The sequence below is a fragment of the Bufo bufo genome, chromosome 1 (assembly GCF_905171765.1).
Source record: "Bufo bufo chromosome 1, aBufBuf1.1, whole genome shotgun sequence".
In the NCBI taxonomy this organism is placed as follows: domain Eukaryota; kingdom Metazoa; phylum Chordata; class Amphibia; order Anura; family Bufonidae; genus Bufo; species Bufo bufo.
In genome coordinates, this window is record NC_053389.1 from 609,398,245 (window position 1) to 609,417,335 (window position 19,091).

General features: G+C 44.0%; 1 protein-coding gene across 2 annotated transcripts in view; it reads left to right on the forward strand.

The window, feature by feature from the left end:
• The window catches only part of LOC120985613 (death-associated protein kinase 2-like), an 82,679-nt gene that overhangs the window by 53,309 nt on the left and 10,279 nt on the right, over positions 1 to 19,091 (forward strand). For both annotated transcript variants that reach the window (XM_040413645.1, XM_040413644.1), the window contains exons 3-5: positions 8,371 to 8,592; positions 12,384 to 12,522; positions 14,201 to 14,330. In XM_040413645.1, coding sequence (XP_040269579.1) covers positions 8,371 to 8,592; positions 12,384 to 12,522; positions 14,201 to 14,330 — 491 coding nt within the window. The remainder of the gene's footprint in view (positions 1 to 8,370; positions 8,593 to 12,383; positions 12,523 to 14,200; positions 14,331 to 19,091) is intronic.

A 19,091-nucleotide genomic window follows, 5' to 3' on the forward strand; every position in this document is an offset into this window, starting at 1 on the left:
TCATCCAGAAGTAAAGACTTCACTTGGCAGCTTGGCATTTGAGGGAGAAATAACGTAGAGGTCTATCCAAAAAGGTCATTTCCACCCTTTTATCGTGTCGTAAGGAGGTAACCTCCACTATTTATCTTAGAGTATGGAAGACTTTCTTAAGGTTTTTGGGGACTCCCGTTGATCCTTTGAGTCCCCCCCCCCATGCCTAAGGTTCTAGAATTCCTTCAAGAAGGCCTCAATAAAAACCTTAGGCTTAGCACCCTTAAGGTACAAGTTTTAGCTTTGAGTGCCTTTTTGCCCTATTGCCAATCATCCTTGGATTAGGAGATTTTTTGAGGCAGTTAGTAGGATTAAGCCTGTAATCAGGTCGTCTATTCTCCCGTGGGATTTGAATCTAGTCCTGTCTAGGTTGATGGAGGCTCCTTTTGAACCACTACAGGATTTACCCATTAAAATATTATCTTTTAAAACTGTCTTCTTGGTGGCCATCCCCTCTGCTAGAATGGTGGGGGACATTTCTGCCTTTTCAGCTTTTCAGCTTTCCCTCCCTATACTAACATCTTGGAGGATAGGGTGCTTAAAATTGAACCAGACCCAGCATTTCTGCCTAAAGTGGTCTCTCTCTTTCATAGGTCCCAAAATCTTGTTTTCCGGACTTTGTGTCAATCCCAAGATGTCAAAAAATGCCTGTCACATTATCTGAATGTCACCAGTCAGTGGAGGAAATCCTCTAGGCTGTTCGTACAATTTGGGGGAAAAATAAGGGTAGTATGGTTACATTTAGGACGTGCTTGCATAGGAAAAAGCGTCAGCCTCTCTGGTGGCCGGGACCATGGGAGCGCACATAGGCCTGTGCTTTTTCCTATATTGTGGAGCAGTGTATAATGTGATAGAAACATGAATCCAGCCGGCAAAGGAAGCAATATGGATAATAACAATACCGTATATGCCGGCGTATAAGACGACTGGGCGTATAAGACGACCCCCAACTTTTACACTGAAAATATAGAGTTTGGGATATACTCGCCGTATAAGACTACCCCTTTTTCAACACACAGCAGTACATTACTGCATCCCACCACCATCCCTGGGTACCTCTGCCATCCCTGCATCCCACCACCATCCCTAGATACCACTGCCATCCCTGCATCCCACCACCATCCCTAGGTACCACCGCCATCCCATGGTATCACCACCATCCTTGCATCCCACCACCTTCCTTGTCCTCCCTCCCTGCCTCCCAGACCCTAAACATGTGCCACCTATACCCTGAACATGTTTTTGTTATGTTATTCTTCATATTCACATTCACATATGCACATCTGCGCCGCACTTAGATACGCCGCACAGAGATCTCACACATGCGCAGGAGCGAGATGCGAGCGGCCGTGAGGATCCCGTGTATCCACGCTCGCTGCATGAAATCTCGCACATGCATAGGAGCGAGATGCGAGCTGCCGGGAGGATGGCGGTACAAGGAGCATACAAGGTACAGAGCAGGGGGGAGGCATACAAGGTACAGAGCAGGGGGCGGTATACAAGGTACAGCGCAGGGGGGGCATATGCCGTGGGTTACATCGCAGCTCTCAGCTGCTGGGGATACAAGGCAATAGCCCAAGCTCTCTCTGTTGATAATTCGGGCGTCCCGGCACTGCAGCGCCCGCCATACCCGGCGTATAAGACGACCCCCGACTTTTGAGAAGATTTTCATGTGTTAAAAAGTAGTCTTATACGCAGGAATATACAGTATATTAGTAAGTGGCTTGTATTAACTTTCTCTACATGATAAATGCCACTTATTGAAGTGAGACAACCCCTTTAATTAGCGACAACTGGAAGAGCAGGAGAGAAAATGGCCGCTATTGATGGCCACCTCAAGGGATAGCTTTTGGGGCAAGATATTGTGCCGCACTGTGGTATGTAGTATTTTACTGTATGGTATTGCTGATCGTCCTACTTTTGTTGTCCCACCTGCTGTCAATTTAAACCCTCCTACCATATGGGGTCACTTTTAGTTTTTTTTTCCAGGGCCACTTTAGGTACCCAATCCACCCCTGGCTGTGCAATACATTCACTGTGTTCTAGATCAGATAGCGATATCACACCTCATGTTTGGAAAACCCGTTTTATTTCACATATATGTTGTTTAATACATTGGTTTGTGTGGATTTGCATTTTTGACCCTGCAGAGCTGCTCTTTATTAATAGCCCTTGAAAATTCAGTTTTAAAAGAGAATTAGAAAGTGGTTTCTGAGGGTGTACAGTCTGAAAAAAATAAAACATGGAACAAAGCAGGTCAGTTGCATAACCTACATAATAATTGTCTGTCTGCTGAGCTCGTAGTGAAGATTTATTGAAAATTGGCTTGGAAGTTATTTAATCATCCAATCTAAAGAGGTTCAGTGTAGAATGCCAGAAAGATTACTGTTGTAGCTAAGAGGTATTTGTACGAATGATATCATGGAACGAGAGGAAGAGGAAACCTCTGTTTCAACCATCGACAGAACTCTTTACGAAGTGCATTGTAAACTGTGTACATAAATAGGTGGCTAACACGTGTAAAGGGGTTGTCCAGGCATACTATTCCACCCAATCTGACAGCTGGCATGGAGATATGCAACTACCGTACATTGTTACTGGGCAGGTTGGGGGGAGTCAACTGTTCAACAGCCAGCAACTATCATGTATGGATCATATTCAGCTTACTGCTACCCGCCCCTTAAAATCACCAGTCATCAGACAGTTGGCGCAGTAATCTGACCACCCAGCGTGATGTCAGATCGGGTGGAAGAGTATGCCCAGGCAGCACCTTAATTTAATTGCATGCACTCTTATTGTGGCTGTAAAAAGATAATGATAATGTGCCCTGTGTGCCTCAGTGTGGAGCAATATGTTATCTAGCAGAATTATAGAAAACATAGTGGAAACCCGACAGATAATAGTGGGATCCATCGGATGTCGTTGTGTTAGGGTGCATTCACACGATCGTATTTTTGGCTCCGCATCCGTTCCTCAATTTTGCGGAACGGGTGCGGACCCATTCATTTCAATGGGGCCGCAAAAGATGCGGACAGCACACAATGTGCTGTCCGCATCCGTAGATCCGTTCCACGGCCCCGCAAAAAAGATAGAGCATGTCCTATCCTTGTCCGCGGACAAGAATAGGCATTTCTATCATAGGGCCAGCTACATTCACACTGCCGATATCCGTGTTTTGCGGATCTGCAATTTTCGGACCGCAAAACACATACGATCGTGTGAATGTAGCCTTAGACATAGGCCTCATGCACATGACCGTTGTTGGGTTCCGTGTCTGTTGTTCCGTTTTCCATGATTTTCTGTGGACCTATTGACTTTCAATGGGTCAGTTGAAAACTCAGAAAATGCACCGTTTGTCATCTGCGTCCGTGATCCGTGTTTCCAGTCCGTCAAATAAATATGACCTGTCCTATTTTTTTCCACAAACAACGGTTCAAATCAATGGGTCCGTGAAAAAACACGGAGGCACACAAGATTGTCATCCGCGTCCGTGATCCGTGTCCGTTTTTTTTCCTATCATTTTCAAGGCAAACCTGACTTAAATTTTTTTTTCACTTTTCATGTCTGGTGATCCTCCAAAAATCAAGGAAGACACACGGAAAAAAAAACGGAAACGGATCACGGAACAACGGAACCCCGTTTTGCGGACCGTGAAAAAATACTGTCGTGTGCATGAGGCCATAGGCTGGATCCATTCAATTTTTTTCCACCTGAACAGAAAAATGTAAAATGTGCTGCAGATGTGAATCTAGCCTTTTTTCAATCTCTTATTTAAATAAAAAAAACTCCCACTGATATTTCTGCCAGTTACATGTTAATAATCTCTGGTTCTTCTCATAGTAAATGTTCCTAGTTTCTAATATATTCATCCACATGCAGCCATGTTATTTATCAGAATGCCCCAGCTGTCATGCCATGGAAACCGCTTGTGTTTTTTTCCATACGGCTTGCTGTTTTTATGGCAGTTTTTTGGTGCCGTTTTGTGCAAAACAAGTGAATGGATGGGATTTTTTTCTATCAGCTTTCTATCCTCGCTGCAGAGGAAGGAATTGAGATGGGCCCATGGACTGCTATTGCTCCTGTCTCCTGCAGTGAGGAGGGTGAGCGCCATATGAGAGAGCTTCTCTCTCCTCCTAGGGAGGAAGGGAAGAAAAACGCCTGAAAAAACATCTAAAAACATCTAAAACTTCAGCATGTTGCATTTTTAAAGCAAAAAACCCTCTATCAGTTAGAAAAAAGGTCACTACTCAGTGCTTGTTTGCTGCACATTTCATTTGTGTTTTTACTACATAAGCTGCACCAAAAACTGCAAAAACATAAAACATGTCCTATTCTTGTCCGCATTACGGACAAGGATAGGAGTGTTCTATTATGGCTCCGCAAAAGGCAGAATGCAAACGACTGGTACCTGTGTTTTGCGGATCCACAATTTGCGGACCTTAAAACAGGCAACGGTGGTGTGCATAAGTCCTTAGGGCCCCTACACACACAGATTAGTTCACTGAAAAAAAACCACTGTGTGGACAAGGCCTCTTGCACACGAACATGTGCGCCCCGTGGCCGTGCTGCGGCCTGCAAAATCCGGGCCATAATGCACGAACACCCACCGTGGGGCAGCCGCAGCGGATCGCGGACCCATTTACTTTAATGGGTCCGTGATCCAGCCGTTCCGCAAAAAGATAGGACATCTTTTTGCGGAACGGAAGTACGGGACGAAACTGCGTGGAAGCACTCCGTAGTGCTTCCATAGGGTTCCGTTCCGTGCTTCCATTCCGCATCTCCGGATTTGCGGACCCATTGAAGTGAATGGGTCCGCGATCCACTGCGACTGCCCCACGGTGGGTGTTCATGCATTGCATGCATTCGTGTGCAAGAGGCCTATGAATGGGGAGCCGCAAAAAATACGGATGACGTCCATGTCACTCTTTTTTTTGCGGATCCATTGTAACAATGCCTATCCTTGTCCGCAAAAGGGACAAGATTAGCACATGTTCTATTTTGCAGAACGACCATGCAGACATATGGAAACGAAATGCACACGGAGTCATTTCCTTTTTTTGCGGACCTATTGAGGTGAATGGTTCCACGGGCCGCAAAAAACGGACATGGACACAAAATACATTTGTGTGCATGGGCCCTTGAACTGCTTTGATTGTCTTTTGGATATATGGAGCATTTTTGAATGTACACCCTATGGCTGTTTGTGAGTAGTGCGATAATACAGCGTGTTACTACACACCAAAGAATGAGCCAGCAATGGGTGCTGCACCAGGTGAGAAGTGACATGGGTGGTGAACCCTTGTTTGCTGTCTGCTGACGCATTGGACTTGTCATGAGGACAATACAAATAAGTTATCAGAGAACAGGGCAGCACATGATGTCACTTTATAGCAGTCATAAAAAACAAACAGGCATGTCTTCTATTGCAGGCTAGGAGTGTGAACAGATAAGGCTGGATTACATCTGATCAGCCATGTGACAGCAACTCACAGCATAAAATCACCTTACCAAATACTAGGACGTGGAAGAAGTGTGAGAGACTTGTATGTGGCAGGCCGCAGACGGGGGAGCTTTTGAATCTGCTGGATTCTCAGGCCACAAGCACAATTGTGTATTATGTACTGATTTTGAAATCTGCAGCCTGGCAATTCTTTCTTTGAATTTTCATTTCAGATTTCACTCTTTGCAATTAAAGGCATGCATTAAATGGCCCAGATTTACTAATGTATCTGCGCCTAAAATTTGTCAAAAGTGGTGCGCTTTGGGCCGCGTGTGTCCTTCTTCAGAGTTCGCTGGAACCTGCGCATAAGACCTCATGCACACGACAGTTGTTTTTCTCGGCCTCCGTTCCGTTTTTTTTGCGGATAGGATGGGGACCCATTCATTTCAATAGGTCAGCAAAAAAATGCTGATAGTTCATCCGTTTGTGTTCATCCGTCTGTGGGGGGAAAAACGAATCCTCCAAAAAAAACGGATGCCGCATGTGTTTTTTTTGGCGGACGCAAAAAACAACTGTCGTGTATATGAGGCCTTAAGCTAAAAAACATCCAGTGGTCACCATTGCTGTAGGTGGAAACACCATGTCAAGGCAGAGAAGTGAGGATTCAGCTTCTCTCCTAAAGGGTTGCTGTGGTTTCAAAAAACTTGATATATCGTAAAAGTTTTGATCGGTGGGGGTCTCTAGAATGAAAAGAGAAATGCTTGCATGACGCGCTCTCTCCTCGCTGCAGAGGAAGGAATCAATATGGTCCCATGGACTTCTGTTGCTCCCATCTCCTGGAGTGAGGAACGTGTGATATGTGAGCGCCTCTCTACTCGTTCTAGGGATCAGTGGGGGTCTCAGAACTCAGATCCGCACCGATTAAAACTTTTGATGTGTCCCTATGTTATATCAAGGTATATATATATATATATATGTTTTTTGAAATCTCAGTGGCCCTTTAAAAGTTATATTTTTGGATAGGTTATACATCACCTGGCTTAAAAGATGCATTTGTTTTTGTTTTTTCAAAAAAAGGACATATATGGCATCTCCTCTTTTTCAATTCACTTCAGTTTTTTGCTATCAACACTGCATGCAGAAACCCGACCATGTGGCCGTACCCTAATGTGACCAAATTTATGATCCAATTTATCAAGTGCAACCTTCTGACACATTTAGCACAATTTCCACCTGTCCAGTTTTATCCTAACAGTACAACATCATTAATAAATATGGCTAACATATCTCAGTAATGTACCCGGCACCTAACAGAATTCCCCCAACAAAGTATTGAGTAAATGTGACCTACCCAGTTGTAAAAAAGTGTACTCAAAGAGGGCCTCTCATCACCCCTGACATGTCTGTTCTAGTAAATGCTTGTATTCCCCATGAAATAAGAATGCTGGGTCATCTTTTCTCATAACCTGCATTGCGTAGCTCCTGTTATTCCTCCCAAATTTTTATGAATAAATTAACAACTGGATGTGAACATTCTCCTTGGCAAAGAGGTGTGCCACACAGTCTGAAAGGCTAGATCTACACGACGACATTTGTCACGCGACATTTTGTCGCACCAATGTCGCCCGACAATTTTTATAATGATAGACTATGGCAGTGATGGTGAACCTCTTAGAGACCGAGTGCCCAAACTGCAACCCAAAACCCACTTATTTATCGCAAAGTGCCAACACGGCAATTTAACCTGAACACCAATATCATATATCTCCCATGTACTTTATCATTTAGCTATAATAACCTGCCTACATTTAATGTGCTGCCTGTACTGTGCATAGCATGTCCTGCACTGATGAATGGCAGGAAAAGTCTAAGCCGGCATATTGGTACACCATAGACTTTCTCCAGGGTGCGGGTGCCCACAAAGAGGGCTCTGAGTGCCGCCTCTGGCACCCGTGCCATAGGTTCGCCATCACTGGACTATGGTGTCGCACTGCTACATGCGACATGCTGCGACCTCGACGCGACAGTCGCAAAAAATTAATTTGAGATGGATTTTTCTGCGACTGTTGCGTCGCAGTCGCATGTTGCATTGCGACACCATAGACTACCATTATAAAAATTGTCGCGCGACATTGGTGCGACAAAATGTCGTGCAACAAATGTTACAGGGTAGTTGTGCCCTATGTCGCGCGACACATGTCGTCGTGTAGACCTAGCCATATTGTCAGCACTGATTGGACAGCATCAAAGTGTGCAGTGGGTCACTCTCCTTTCCTCCAGCTGGTAGAAGCACTTAGGGGGTCATTTACTATTAGATATACACCAGTTTTCTGGCATATATCTGTCGCAGATTGCAACACAAAGGTTACTTGCACCGCATTCTGCGACTTTACCCTGCTCACACCAGGTCTAAAAAATGCTTTGGTGAAATCTCGCGCCGTTCAGCATTCGGCACAGGCGCGGTGAGGGAAAGACGCTCGACGGCTGCCAGCTTCGGCGCAAGATTTCACCAGAGCACATGGCTGGCAGACAGATGCGAGCGCTGCCTGGCCCTGTCAATCAGGACTTGGAGGGAGGCAACAAAGGTGGGAGAAAGGAGCCTCTAGGAGCAGAAACAATCCCCCCCCCCCCCCCCCCCCCCCCGCTCCTAGAGGCTAATTAGCATATTATAAAAGTTAGATTTCTGGCATAACGGGGGGCATAGATAAAAGGAGGAATAGGCTAGTTAGGTTTAGCTGACATTAGCACATCGCTAATGTCAGCTAGCGTAATAGGGTTAAATCTGGTGACAGAAACCCTTTAAGTACTATTTCTTTGTCCACCATTTCCCCTGAGGGTGCTAATATTTTTTCTCCATTCTTTACTGTTTTCAACAAACGTGCTTTTTTTTTTTTCTTCAGTGGACAGTTTGCCATTGTAAAAAGATGCAGAGAGAAGAAGACTGGGGTCGATTACGCTGCCAAGTTTATCAAGAAGAGACAAAGTCGTGCCAGTCGTAGAGGAGTGACGCGGGAGGAGATAGAACGTGAGGTGAACATCCTGCGGGATGTTCAGCATCCTAACATCGTCACTCTGCAGGATGTGTATGAGAACAAGACTGATGTGGTCCTCATCCTAGAGCTGTGAGTCCCTGGCACACATAATGATGAGAGGAAATCATTTCAGTACAGTGAAAGCCAAACGTGATTGATTTTATGAGTTATTAATCTACTAGGCAGTAAATAGAATGGGGCTGGGATCGGCACATTGGTACACGGCTGATGATACAGAGTATTTGATGTCATCTACTTATTGAAGCATGATAACTGTAGGAAAACCAAACTTGTCGACATGAGGAATATTAATGTTGAAATGACGGAAGCATCAAAGGCAGACGCAGGAAAAGCTGGAGAACTCATATTCCAGAAGGAAATGAAACATCTCTTCCTTCCTTCAACATCCCTCTTATCCAAATATGTGAAATCTTTTACATAGTAACATTTGTAAAGGGGTCTGTTGTCTGGGGTGGAAGTTTCCTGCTAAAGGAGATGTGTCAGCAGAAAAGAACCTATTATTTAAAGAGGACATGTCATGGGTTTGTAGTAAGTGAGATAAATATCTGTACCTGCCTGTATGGCCCCCCGCAAATTTTGTGCTCAGTATGCTAATACTGAGCATCGGAGCAATGGGGAGGAGACGCAGTCTTTCTCTGTGGGCGTCTCCTTCTCCCTGGCTGTAGTGCTGTCCAATCGCAGAGCGTCACAGCCAGGGAGAAAAAAACTCCCCAAAGGGAGACAACAACAACAGGAGTGAACCCGAGATCTGATAGCACCAGTTCCAACGGCTCCACAGCAACAGTTGTCCCAACTCCACCAGAGGTCAGAATAGAAGATCTGGAAGGAAGATCTAGATCTGGCAACAAGGGAAGCAGAAAGGGAGACTATATAGTAGCTGGGGGTGGCTGACTAAATGGGAAAAAAGGATCGCAAACCTAAGCAGGGAAACCTGGCCCGGAATCTATTCTCAGCATTAGGTCTTGAGAAACCGAGCGAGTAGCCACCCGCTGTGACCTTCTGACCCCAGGCACAACAGGGTCAGCGATAGGTCGTGACACCCTTGTGACAGTGTCACCTGGATTCCACCTGCACTGCTAGGCTGAAAAAGAGATTTCCAGAAGATCTTCAATCAATGGTCAGTGTAGTCTACTGGCAGAACACAGACATTCGTGTATTGTCAGTGGTTTTCACAGACCCATAGACGTCAATATGTGTATTTGGTCTGCATCACGGATCAGAGAGGTTACATGTCTCCGTTGTTTTTCCACTAACCTATTGCCATTGGAAAAACAAGAATGTGTGAATAAACATTTTAAATTCAACAGTTATGTGTGCTATCTATGGAGAATATGGACAGAACATTAGTGATTCACTAATGTTTGAATGACGCCCTAAAGGGGTTATCCTATGAGTAATGTAAAAATTATTGTATAGTGCATGGCAGTCTCTTTATAACAAACTTAGAACCAGTCCTGTACCTCATATGGATCAAGACATCTCCCCATTCATTGCTGCAATTGCTCTGCTAGATTTATTTTCAACCTGGCGTGTCCTTTCTGCTGCAGCTGGTGGCAGTTGAAGGAAGGAAGAATCTAGAGAATTTAGGCCCCTTGCACACGGGCGATTTTGTCCGGATGCGTTGTGGGTGCATTGCGGCAAATCCGCTTGAGTAGGCATGCAATTTCAGTCAGTTTTGTCTGCGATTGCGTTCCGTGGTTCAGTTTTTTTCACGCGAGTGCAATGCGTTTTGCACGCGCGTGATAAAAAACGGAATGTGGTACCCAGACCCGAACCCGGACTTCTTCACTGAAGTTCGAGTTTGGGTTAGGTGTTCTGTTGATTTTATTATTTTCCCTTCTAACATGGTTATGAAATAATAAAAAAATAAACTCACTTCATCCACTTGTTCGCGCAGCCGGTATCGTCTTCTTTCTTCTTCCTGCAGGACCTCTAAAAGGACGTGGTGAGCGCAGTGACGTCAGCGCAGGTCCTGCTGAATGAAGATAGAGGGGCAAGTGCTGCGTGAAAAACAATGCTCATGTACACAGTCCCATTGAAATGAATGGGTCAGGATTCAGTGCGGGTGCAATGCGTTTACGGAACGCATTCCACCCGTGCGGAAAACTCGCTCGTGTGAAAGGGGTCTTAAAAAAAAGGAAGGAAGAATCTAGAGAATTTAGAAAAAGGGTAAACATCAGGTGGCGCTATGCAGATAGATTTTAAGTGACTAACTCAGTGGCTACACAAAATTGTAATTACATGCAATCACAAAAATATTTAGATCCAGGTGCTGGTTTGAAAAATGTAGAATATTTACACTGCCTAATTGAGCAAGCCATTATCGGAAAGTAACCATTGCCTTCTTGTCACTGGAAGTGAAGAGCTGCATTTACTGTACAAGTAACAATCAGTTCCACTGTATGGGAGCAGTGATGGCTACTTTATTAGCTCCTCCCCAGGCAGATTAATTGATTCTAGGCAGCAGATCCCTGTTCACACAGCACGATCAGCTGCACAGAAACAATGGTTTAATGTGCTGCACGAAAAAGCGTTTTGTTCATTCATCAGGTGATCAGCAGAATATTTACATGGGCCTATTATTGGGAACAAGTGCTTGTAGTAGCGATCATTCCCAATAATCGTCCTAACAGTTGCAGTTGCCCATGTGATCCCTCCATTAACGTCATTGTTTAAGTGCTTTTTTCTACTTCGTTTTTATGCACAATACTTGTAGTTTAGATAAGCTAGTGACATGGGGTCGTGCGTAACATGACTGATATTGACAGACTTTCCATATCTAGTCTGTGGTTCACTAGACGGATATTGCAAGTTTTCACTTCCTCTACCTCTGACTTGTTAGTTTGTTTAAAGAGGACCTGTTTGGCCTTCATTCTAATAAATAATTTTGTTTCCCATTAAATAACAATTTTGAATTAACTCTTCTCTGGCAATGTCATCACTGATTGGACAGTGTCATCATATGGTGGGACACATTCCCAGTTGGTAACACCCATTTGTCATTTTATTCATACACTTCTTGTAGGAATAGTAAAATCCAGAGTTAATAAAAAAGATGCTCAAGAAATGTTATATTGTGAGGGATACAAGTATTTACTAAAATAGATATGCCAGGAGAGCTGACAGATCTTCTTTAACAGAACTACTTTACTAAAATAAAATGTTCCTTATTAATTTTTATATTTGTGCTGTGTCTTCTGTGAGGCGCAGTATTGATCTCTAAAGGGAGTCTGACAGGAGTTTTGACTATGTTAAACTTCTGAAAGCACTAGGTAGGGGCTTGGGAGAGCAGTTTGTGGAGCTTTTTTTTTTAATCAGGAGTAGTGTGAATATGAAGCTTTATTCTAAAAGATTTCCTCTCTTCGAGTGCCCTTGGCAGGGCTTCATTGTCAAGTGGTTCTGCATTGAGCTGCTTCACGGCCCTTTGGCTCTGCTGTGAGTGACAGCTGTAGTGCACTCTTGGTTGGATGCTACTACTGTCACTCAGAACAGAGGGGAGGGGCTGTGACGAGAACACTTCTATGTTTGTTCTGCCACCTGGGCACTTGCAAAAGCAGAAATTGTCAGAATAAAGTTCATATTTACACTACTCCTGATAAAAACTTCACTAAATGTATGTTTGTTCTGCCTTCCCCAGCCGTTCCCTGGTGCTGTTAGCAGTTTAGCATGGTCAAAACTGCTGATAGACTCCCTTCATTGCCACTAGTGTAGGGTTGGCTTTATACTACTCTTCTCCATGACCGTGAGATTTGGAATACTGAATTATAATGTAAAGCAGAGTATATATTTGTATTCATACTCTCCTGTTTCTTAGACTTCTGTGTATGTTATCATAGTGATTATGTCTTTTGTCTGTTTAGTGTTTCTGGAGGAGAACTCTTTGATTTCTTGGCTCAGAAAGAGTCTTTGAGTGAAGAAGAGGCTACAAGGTTCATCAAACAGATACTAGAAGGCGTGAACTATCTGCACACTCGCAAAATTGCACATTTTGACTTAAAGGTGAAATCATGTTGTATGAGGTTACTTGCTTGAGTCTGCATTTGCTGTAATTTGTGCTAAAGGTTTCAAATGTTGCGATGAATGATGATGATGAATTTGGTGCATCTTTATTTCCTTAATGCATAATCAGGTACATGTATGTGATCAGCATTAAGCGGTTGTATGGAGCGGGCTCACCCACTGAGCGCTCTCCATATATTCCGGGTGCTGGCTGTATAATACAGCTGACACCAGGCATTCAGTAGCGACCATGGCATCTATGGGGTTAGACAAAGGGAAAGAGCTCCCTCTCTCCTCCAATTGGAGACTCTGTGGCAAAAATAAAATTTGGATTTTGGAAAATAGAAATGAAAAAAACAAAAATGCAGAGACAAAAATTAGCCTTTTCCAAAGGCCTAGTTCACACGAAAGTTTTTTTTGCGAGTGTACGGGCCGTTTTTTTGTGTTCTGTATACGGAACCATTCATTTCAATGGTTCCGCCAAAAAAACGAAATGTGTTCCGTATGCATTCCGTTTCCTCATTTCCGTTTTTCCGTTCTGTTGAAAGATAGAACATGTCCTATATTTGGCCGCAAATCACGTTCCGTGGCTCCATTAAAGTCAATGGGTCCGCAAAAAAACGGAACACATACGGAAATGCATCCGTATGTCTTCCGTATCTGTTCCGTTTTTGCTGAACCATCTATTGAAAATTTTATGCCTAGCCCAATTTTTTCTATGTAATTACTGTATACTGTATATGCCGAACGGAAAAACGGAATGGAAAAACGGAACAGAAACGGAAACACAACGGAAACGGAACAACGGATCCGTTAAAAAACGGACCGCAAAACACTGAAAAAGCCATACGTTCGTGTGAACTAGGCCTAATGGGGTTAAAGGGGTTGTCCAGGTTCAGAGCTGACCACGGATATATCCTCATTTTCACCCCTCCGGCCCCACTGATAAGAGCATTTCATGCTCCGATGCTCTCCTTTGCCCAGCGTTGAATCGCGCAGGGAAAAGGCATTTTTTTGTGATCTGGTGATGTACCACGCTCTCCATGGGGACTGCTAGGTGGAGGCTTCCGCCCAGCAGTAAGCCCGGTGACGTCACCAGCACTAATGGGAGGACTTTAGCACTGCCCTAACCTGTAAAACGACTGGGGCAGCGCTAAAGCCTGCCCATCAGAGCCGGTGAGATCACCGGGAACACTGCTGGGTGGAAGCCTCCGCCTAGCAATGCGCCAATGTAGACAAAAAGCCTCGGAGCGTTTCATCAGAGGGCCTGCCTGGGTGAAGATGGGGATATGTACAGGTTCAACTCTGAACCTGGACAGCCCCTTTTCAGTGTAACACTACAGTGCCCTTTTCAATGGCACACCTTTGCTAGTGTAAGATTATAACCATAAAAAGTTGTATTTGTATTACAGTAAATCAGCTTGACAGGCTAACCAAATCCACTTTCCCAACCACTTTTCTACATTGGAGTAAGTTGTGTAAAAATGAAAAATGTTGCAACATTTTGCACAAATAAGCCCAGAAAGGTGCAAAGCTTGATGAATTCCCTCCTAAGTATTTTCTTCCTGCTCCTACTGTTTAGGATCTGCTGCACTGTATGAACAAGGTCAAAGCATTTTCAGATGTGGAATTGTCTTTTGTGTATTTGTATATATTTTACAATAATGTTCTTTTTCAGCCAGAAAACATTATGCTGTTGGATAAAGCAATTGCTGTACCCCATATAAAGCTCATTGACTTTGGCCTAGCACATACAATTGAAGATGGGGTAGAATTTAAGAATATTTTTGGCACACCAGAATTTGTCGGTATGTAAGACTGTCTTATACTTTTGTAATTCACTAATTGCATTTAAGTTGTTAGAGACGTATCTTCACAGAGTGTATCACTTTATGACCACATGTGCATGTATTTCCAAAAAAGGATGTGTCTACATTCTAGAATTGCAAGTGGTGCAATGTTCTGGAGTCTAGAGGAGGCTATTCTTATCTACTAGTTGTCTGGACACACAAGCAGGCATCATGATGGATCATGTAAAAAGCATGCTTTTACTAGCTGGTGGGACAAGCATGCATCATGATGGATCATGTAAAAAGCATGCATATATTAGCTGGCGGGACAAGCATGCATCTTGATCGATCATGTAAAAACATGCATACACTAGCTGGCGGGACAAGCATGCATCATAGTGGATCATGTAAAAAAGCATGGATGTACTAGCTGGTGGGACAAGCATGCATCATGATGGATCATGTAAAAAACATGCATACACTAGCTGGCGGGACAAGCATGCATCATGGTGGATCATGTAAAAAACATGCATACACTAGCTGGCGGGACAAGCATGCATCATGGTGGATCATGTAAAAAACATGCATACACTAGCAGGCGGTACAAGCATGCATCATGATCGATCATGTAAAAAACATGCGTACACTAGCTGGCGGGACAAGCATGCATCATGGTGGATCATGTAAAAAGCATGCATATACTAGTTGGCGGGACAAGCATGCATCATGATCGATAATGTAAAAAACATGCATATACTAGCTGGCGGGAAAAGCATGCATCATGATCGATCATGTAAAAAGCATATATATACTAGCTGGTGGAACAAGCATGCATCTTAATGGATCATGTAAAAAGCATGCATATACTAACTAGCTGGCGGGACAAGCATGCATCACAATGGATCATGTAAAAAGCATGCATATACTTGCTGGTGGGACAAGTATGCATCATGATGGATCATATAAAAAGCATGCATATACTAGCTAGCGAGGCAAGCATGCATCATGATGGATCATGTAAAAAAACATGCATATACTAGCTGGCGGGACAAGCATGCATCATGATGGATCATGTAAAAAAACATGCATACACTAGCTGGCGGGACAAGCATGCATCATGATGGATCATGTAAAAACATGCATATACTTGCTGGTGGGACAAGCCTGCATCATGATGGATCATGTAAAAAGCATGCATATACTAGCTGGCGGGACAAACATGCATCATGATGGATCATGTAAAAAACATGCATACACTAGCTGGCGGAAAAGCATGCATCATGATCGATCATGTAAAAAGCATATATATACTAGCTGGCGGGACAAGCATGCATCTTAATGTATCATGTAAAAAGCATGCATATACTTGCTGGTGGGACAAGCATGCATCATGATGGATCATGTAAAAAAACATGCATATACTAGCTGGCGGGAAAAGCATGCATATGATCGATCATGTAAAAAGCATGCATACACTAGCTGGCGGGACAAGCATGCATCATGATGGATCATGTAAAAAGCATGCATATACTAGCTGGTGGGACAAGCATGCATCATGATGGATCATGTAAAAAACATGCATATACTAGCTGGCGGGACAAGCATGCATCATGATGGATCATGTAAAAAGCATGCTAATACTAGCTGGCGGGACAAGCATGCATCATGATGGATCATGTAAAAACATGCATACACTAGCTGGCGGGACAAGCATGCATCATGATGGATCATGTAAAAAGCATGCATATACTAGCTGGTGGGACAAGCATGCATCATGATGGATCATGTAAAAAGCATGCATATACTTGCTGGTGGGACAAGCATGCATCATGATGGATCATGTAAAAAGCATGCATATACTAGCTGGCGAGGCAAGCATGCATCATGATGGATCATGTAAAAAGCATGCATATACTAGCTGGCGGGACAAGCATGCATCATGATGGATCATGTAAAAAACATGCATACACTAGCTGGCGGGACAAGCATGCATCATGATGGATCATGTAAAAAAGCATGCATACACTAGCTGGCTGGACAAGCATGCATCATGATGGATCATGTAAAAAACATGCATACACTAGCTGGCGGGACAAGCAGGCATCATGATGGATCATGTAAAAAGCATGCATATACTTGCTGGTGGGACAAGCATGCATCATGGTATATTATGTAAAAATTATGCATACACTAGCTGGCAGGAAAAGCATGCATCATGAAGGATCGTGTACAGGGCCTTCTTTAATATTGATTGGACCCTGGACAAGAATTTACTTGGGCCCCCTGGATCCCGCCTTCCCACCCCCTAGCATGCAATCACGCCCTCCACCACAACAGACACACACAAAAAAAATCTACACACCTCGTAGAGTAGTAAACTTTAAAGGGGTTTTGCAGTTTGTTTAAACTGATGATCTATCCTCTGTATAGATCATCAGCATCTGATCGACGGGGGTCCGACACCCGGGACCCCCGCCGATCAGCTGTTTGAGAAGGCAGCGGCGTTCCAGCAGCGCCGCGGCCTTCTCACTGTTTACCGCTGGCCCAGTGACGTCACGACTAATAGTATCAATGGCCTGGGCGGGGCTAAGCTCCATTCAAGTGAACACGCCGCTGCCTTCTCAAACAGCTGATCGGCAGGGGTCCTGGGTGTCGGACCCCCGCCGATCAGATGCTGATGATCTATCCAGAGGATAGATCATCAGTTTAAAAAAAAATGCAGGACCCCTTTAATAATGATGAGTGGCCGCTAGAGGTGTTCCTTGGCAGTAATGTAAATACTACCTTTTTTTCTGAAAAGGCAGTGTTTCCATTAAGAAGCTTGCAGAGACATGCTATAGACACCAGAACTACTACGTTTAGCTGTTGTGGTTCTGGTGACTATAGTGTCCCTTACTATAGAGGAAAAAAAAGAATCAGCACAAAAGTATCAAATAAAATGGCTGTATCATTATTCTAAAAATTAAAAAAAGCACAACTTCTGACACAAACATATAGTATTTTGTAGATTACTTTTTTTTTTTTTTACAATGTGCACTCCTGTACTGTACCACTAACCCCTCCATCCTCCCCTACAGCATATGGCTACAGCATATGGCTACATGCACATGAACATTGTTTGTTTCCGTACCCATTCCGTTTTTTTTTGTGGATAGGATGTGGACCCATTCATTTTAATGGGTCCGCAAAAAATGCGGACAGCACACCGTGTGCTGTCCGCATCAGTATGTCCGTTCTGTAGCCCCGCAAAAATATTGAACTTGTCCTATTCTTGTCCGTTTTAGGCATTGTTACAATGGATCAGCAAAAAAAAAAAATGGGTGGCATACGGATGTCATCCGTTTTCTTTTTGCAGACCGCAAAACACATACGGTCGTGTGCATGTAGCCTAAGGGAAAGACGTCTGTTACTTATCACTTGATCTATGGTGGAATTGTATGGTGTTCTGCCTTGCACAGAGATGCCTTCTCCCATGACAGGGATATGGGTGGTCAGTATCACTTTGTCATTGTACTGGAGCTTGAAACTATATTTCTTTCGGTTGCAGTGGGTTTAAAAATCTCAGTCATAGTACAGTACATACGGTAGGGGTAAAGTGGACAAAACAATCACTTATTTATACACGGCAGTGTGAAGTCGTTTTTCCCTTTTTTATGGTGTAAATAAAATAAATAATGCACTTCAGTTAAGAAAAAGTATTGTACCATGTTGGAATGCTACCTGCTGAACAGCACATATAAACTCAACCTTTGGCCGGTTTCACATAGTCAGGCCTAGTTCACATTTCTGTTTTTCACGGATGTGTGCTAACTGCATTTTCCACAGACAGCACATGTACTCATTACTTTGAATGTGTTTATTCACATATCAGTAGTTTTTTACCGACCGTGGGTCAGTGGAAATATCATGGAGGCATGCACTACTTGTGTCCATGATACCATTGATGGCACCAGTGTTCTGTCAGTGGTCTTTCATGGACCACTGGTAGGAGATGCTCTGGAAATTACTTTTCGGCTGAGCAGTGTCCATAGAATACGGATGACACACTGAGGACACACACGGACCAAGTATGGATTTTCATGGATGTCTTCATGGAGGAAACACAGACTTAGGCTGGGTTCACACGAACGTGTGTGACCCGTGCCTGTGCAGCGGCCCGCAAATAGCGGGCCGTAATGCACTATCGCCGGCCGTAGGTCAGCCGCATCGGATCGCGGATCCATTCACTTTAATGGGTTCGCGATCCGCCCGTTCCGCTAAAAGATAGGACTTGTTCTTCCGAGGGGTCCCGTCCCGTGCGGCCGTTCCGCGATTCCGGATTAGCGGACCCATTGAAGTGAATGGGTCCGCATCCGTGATGCGGAATTCACACGGAACTGTGGCCGTGTATTGCGGCCCGCGATTTACGGGCCGCAATACGGCCACAGATCACACACGTTCGTGTGAACTTAGCCTTATTTTCCACAGATATTAAACAGACACAGAAATGTGAACAAGGCCTTATAAAACCATGTCTCATTTGAATGGGATTAAGCAGCTGTGTGCTGCAGCATCAAGTCCAGCCACAACCCTATGTAAGGCACTGTGCCTGAGAAAGCAATGATTGGGACATGGTGCTCACTGGAATGCCATGGCCCCTTCATTCAGCTGATATGCGGGAGTACAACTCAGATGATTGGTTGGAACCACACAATCAAATATCTTTGGCCTGTACTAAGTATAGGCCATCAGTGTTACAGAAAACTGCTTTGACAAGCCATTACTTTAAAATGCTTTGCA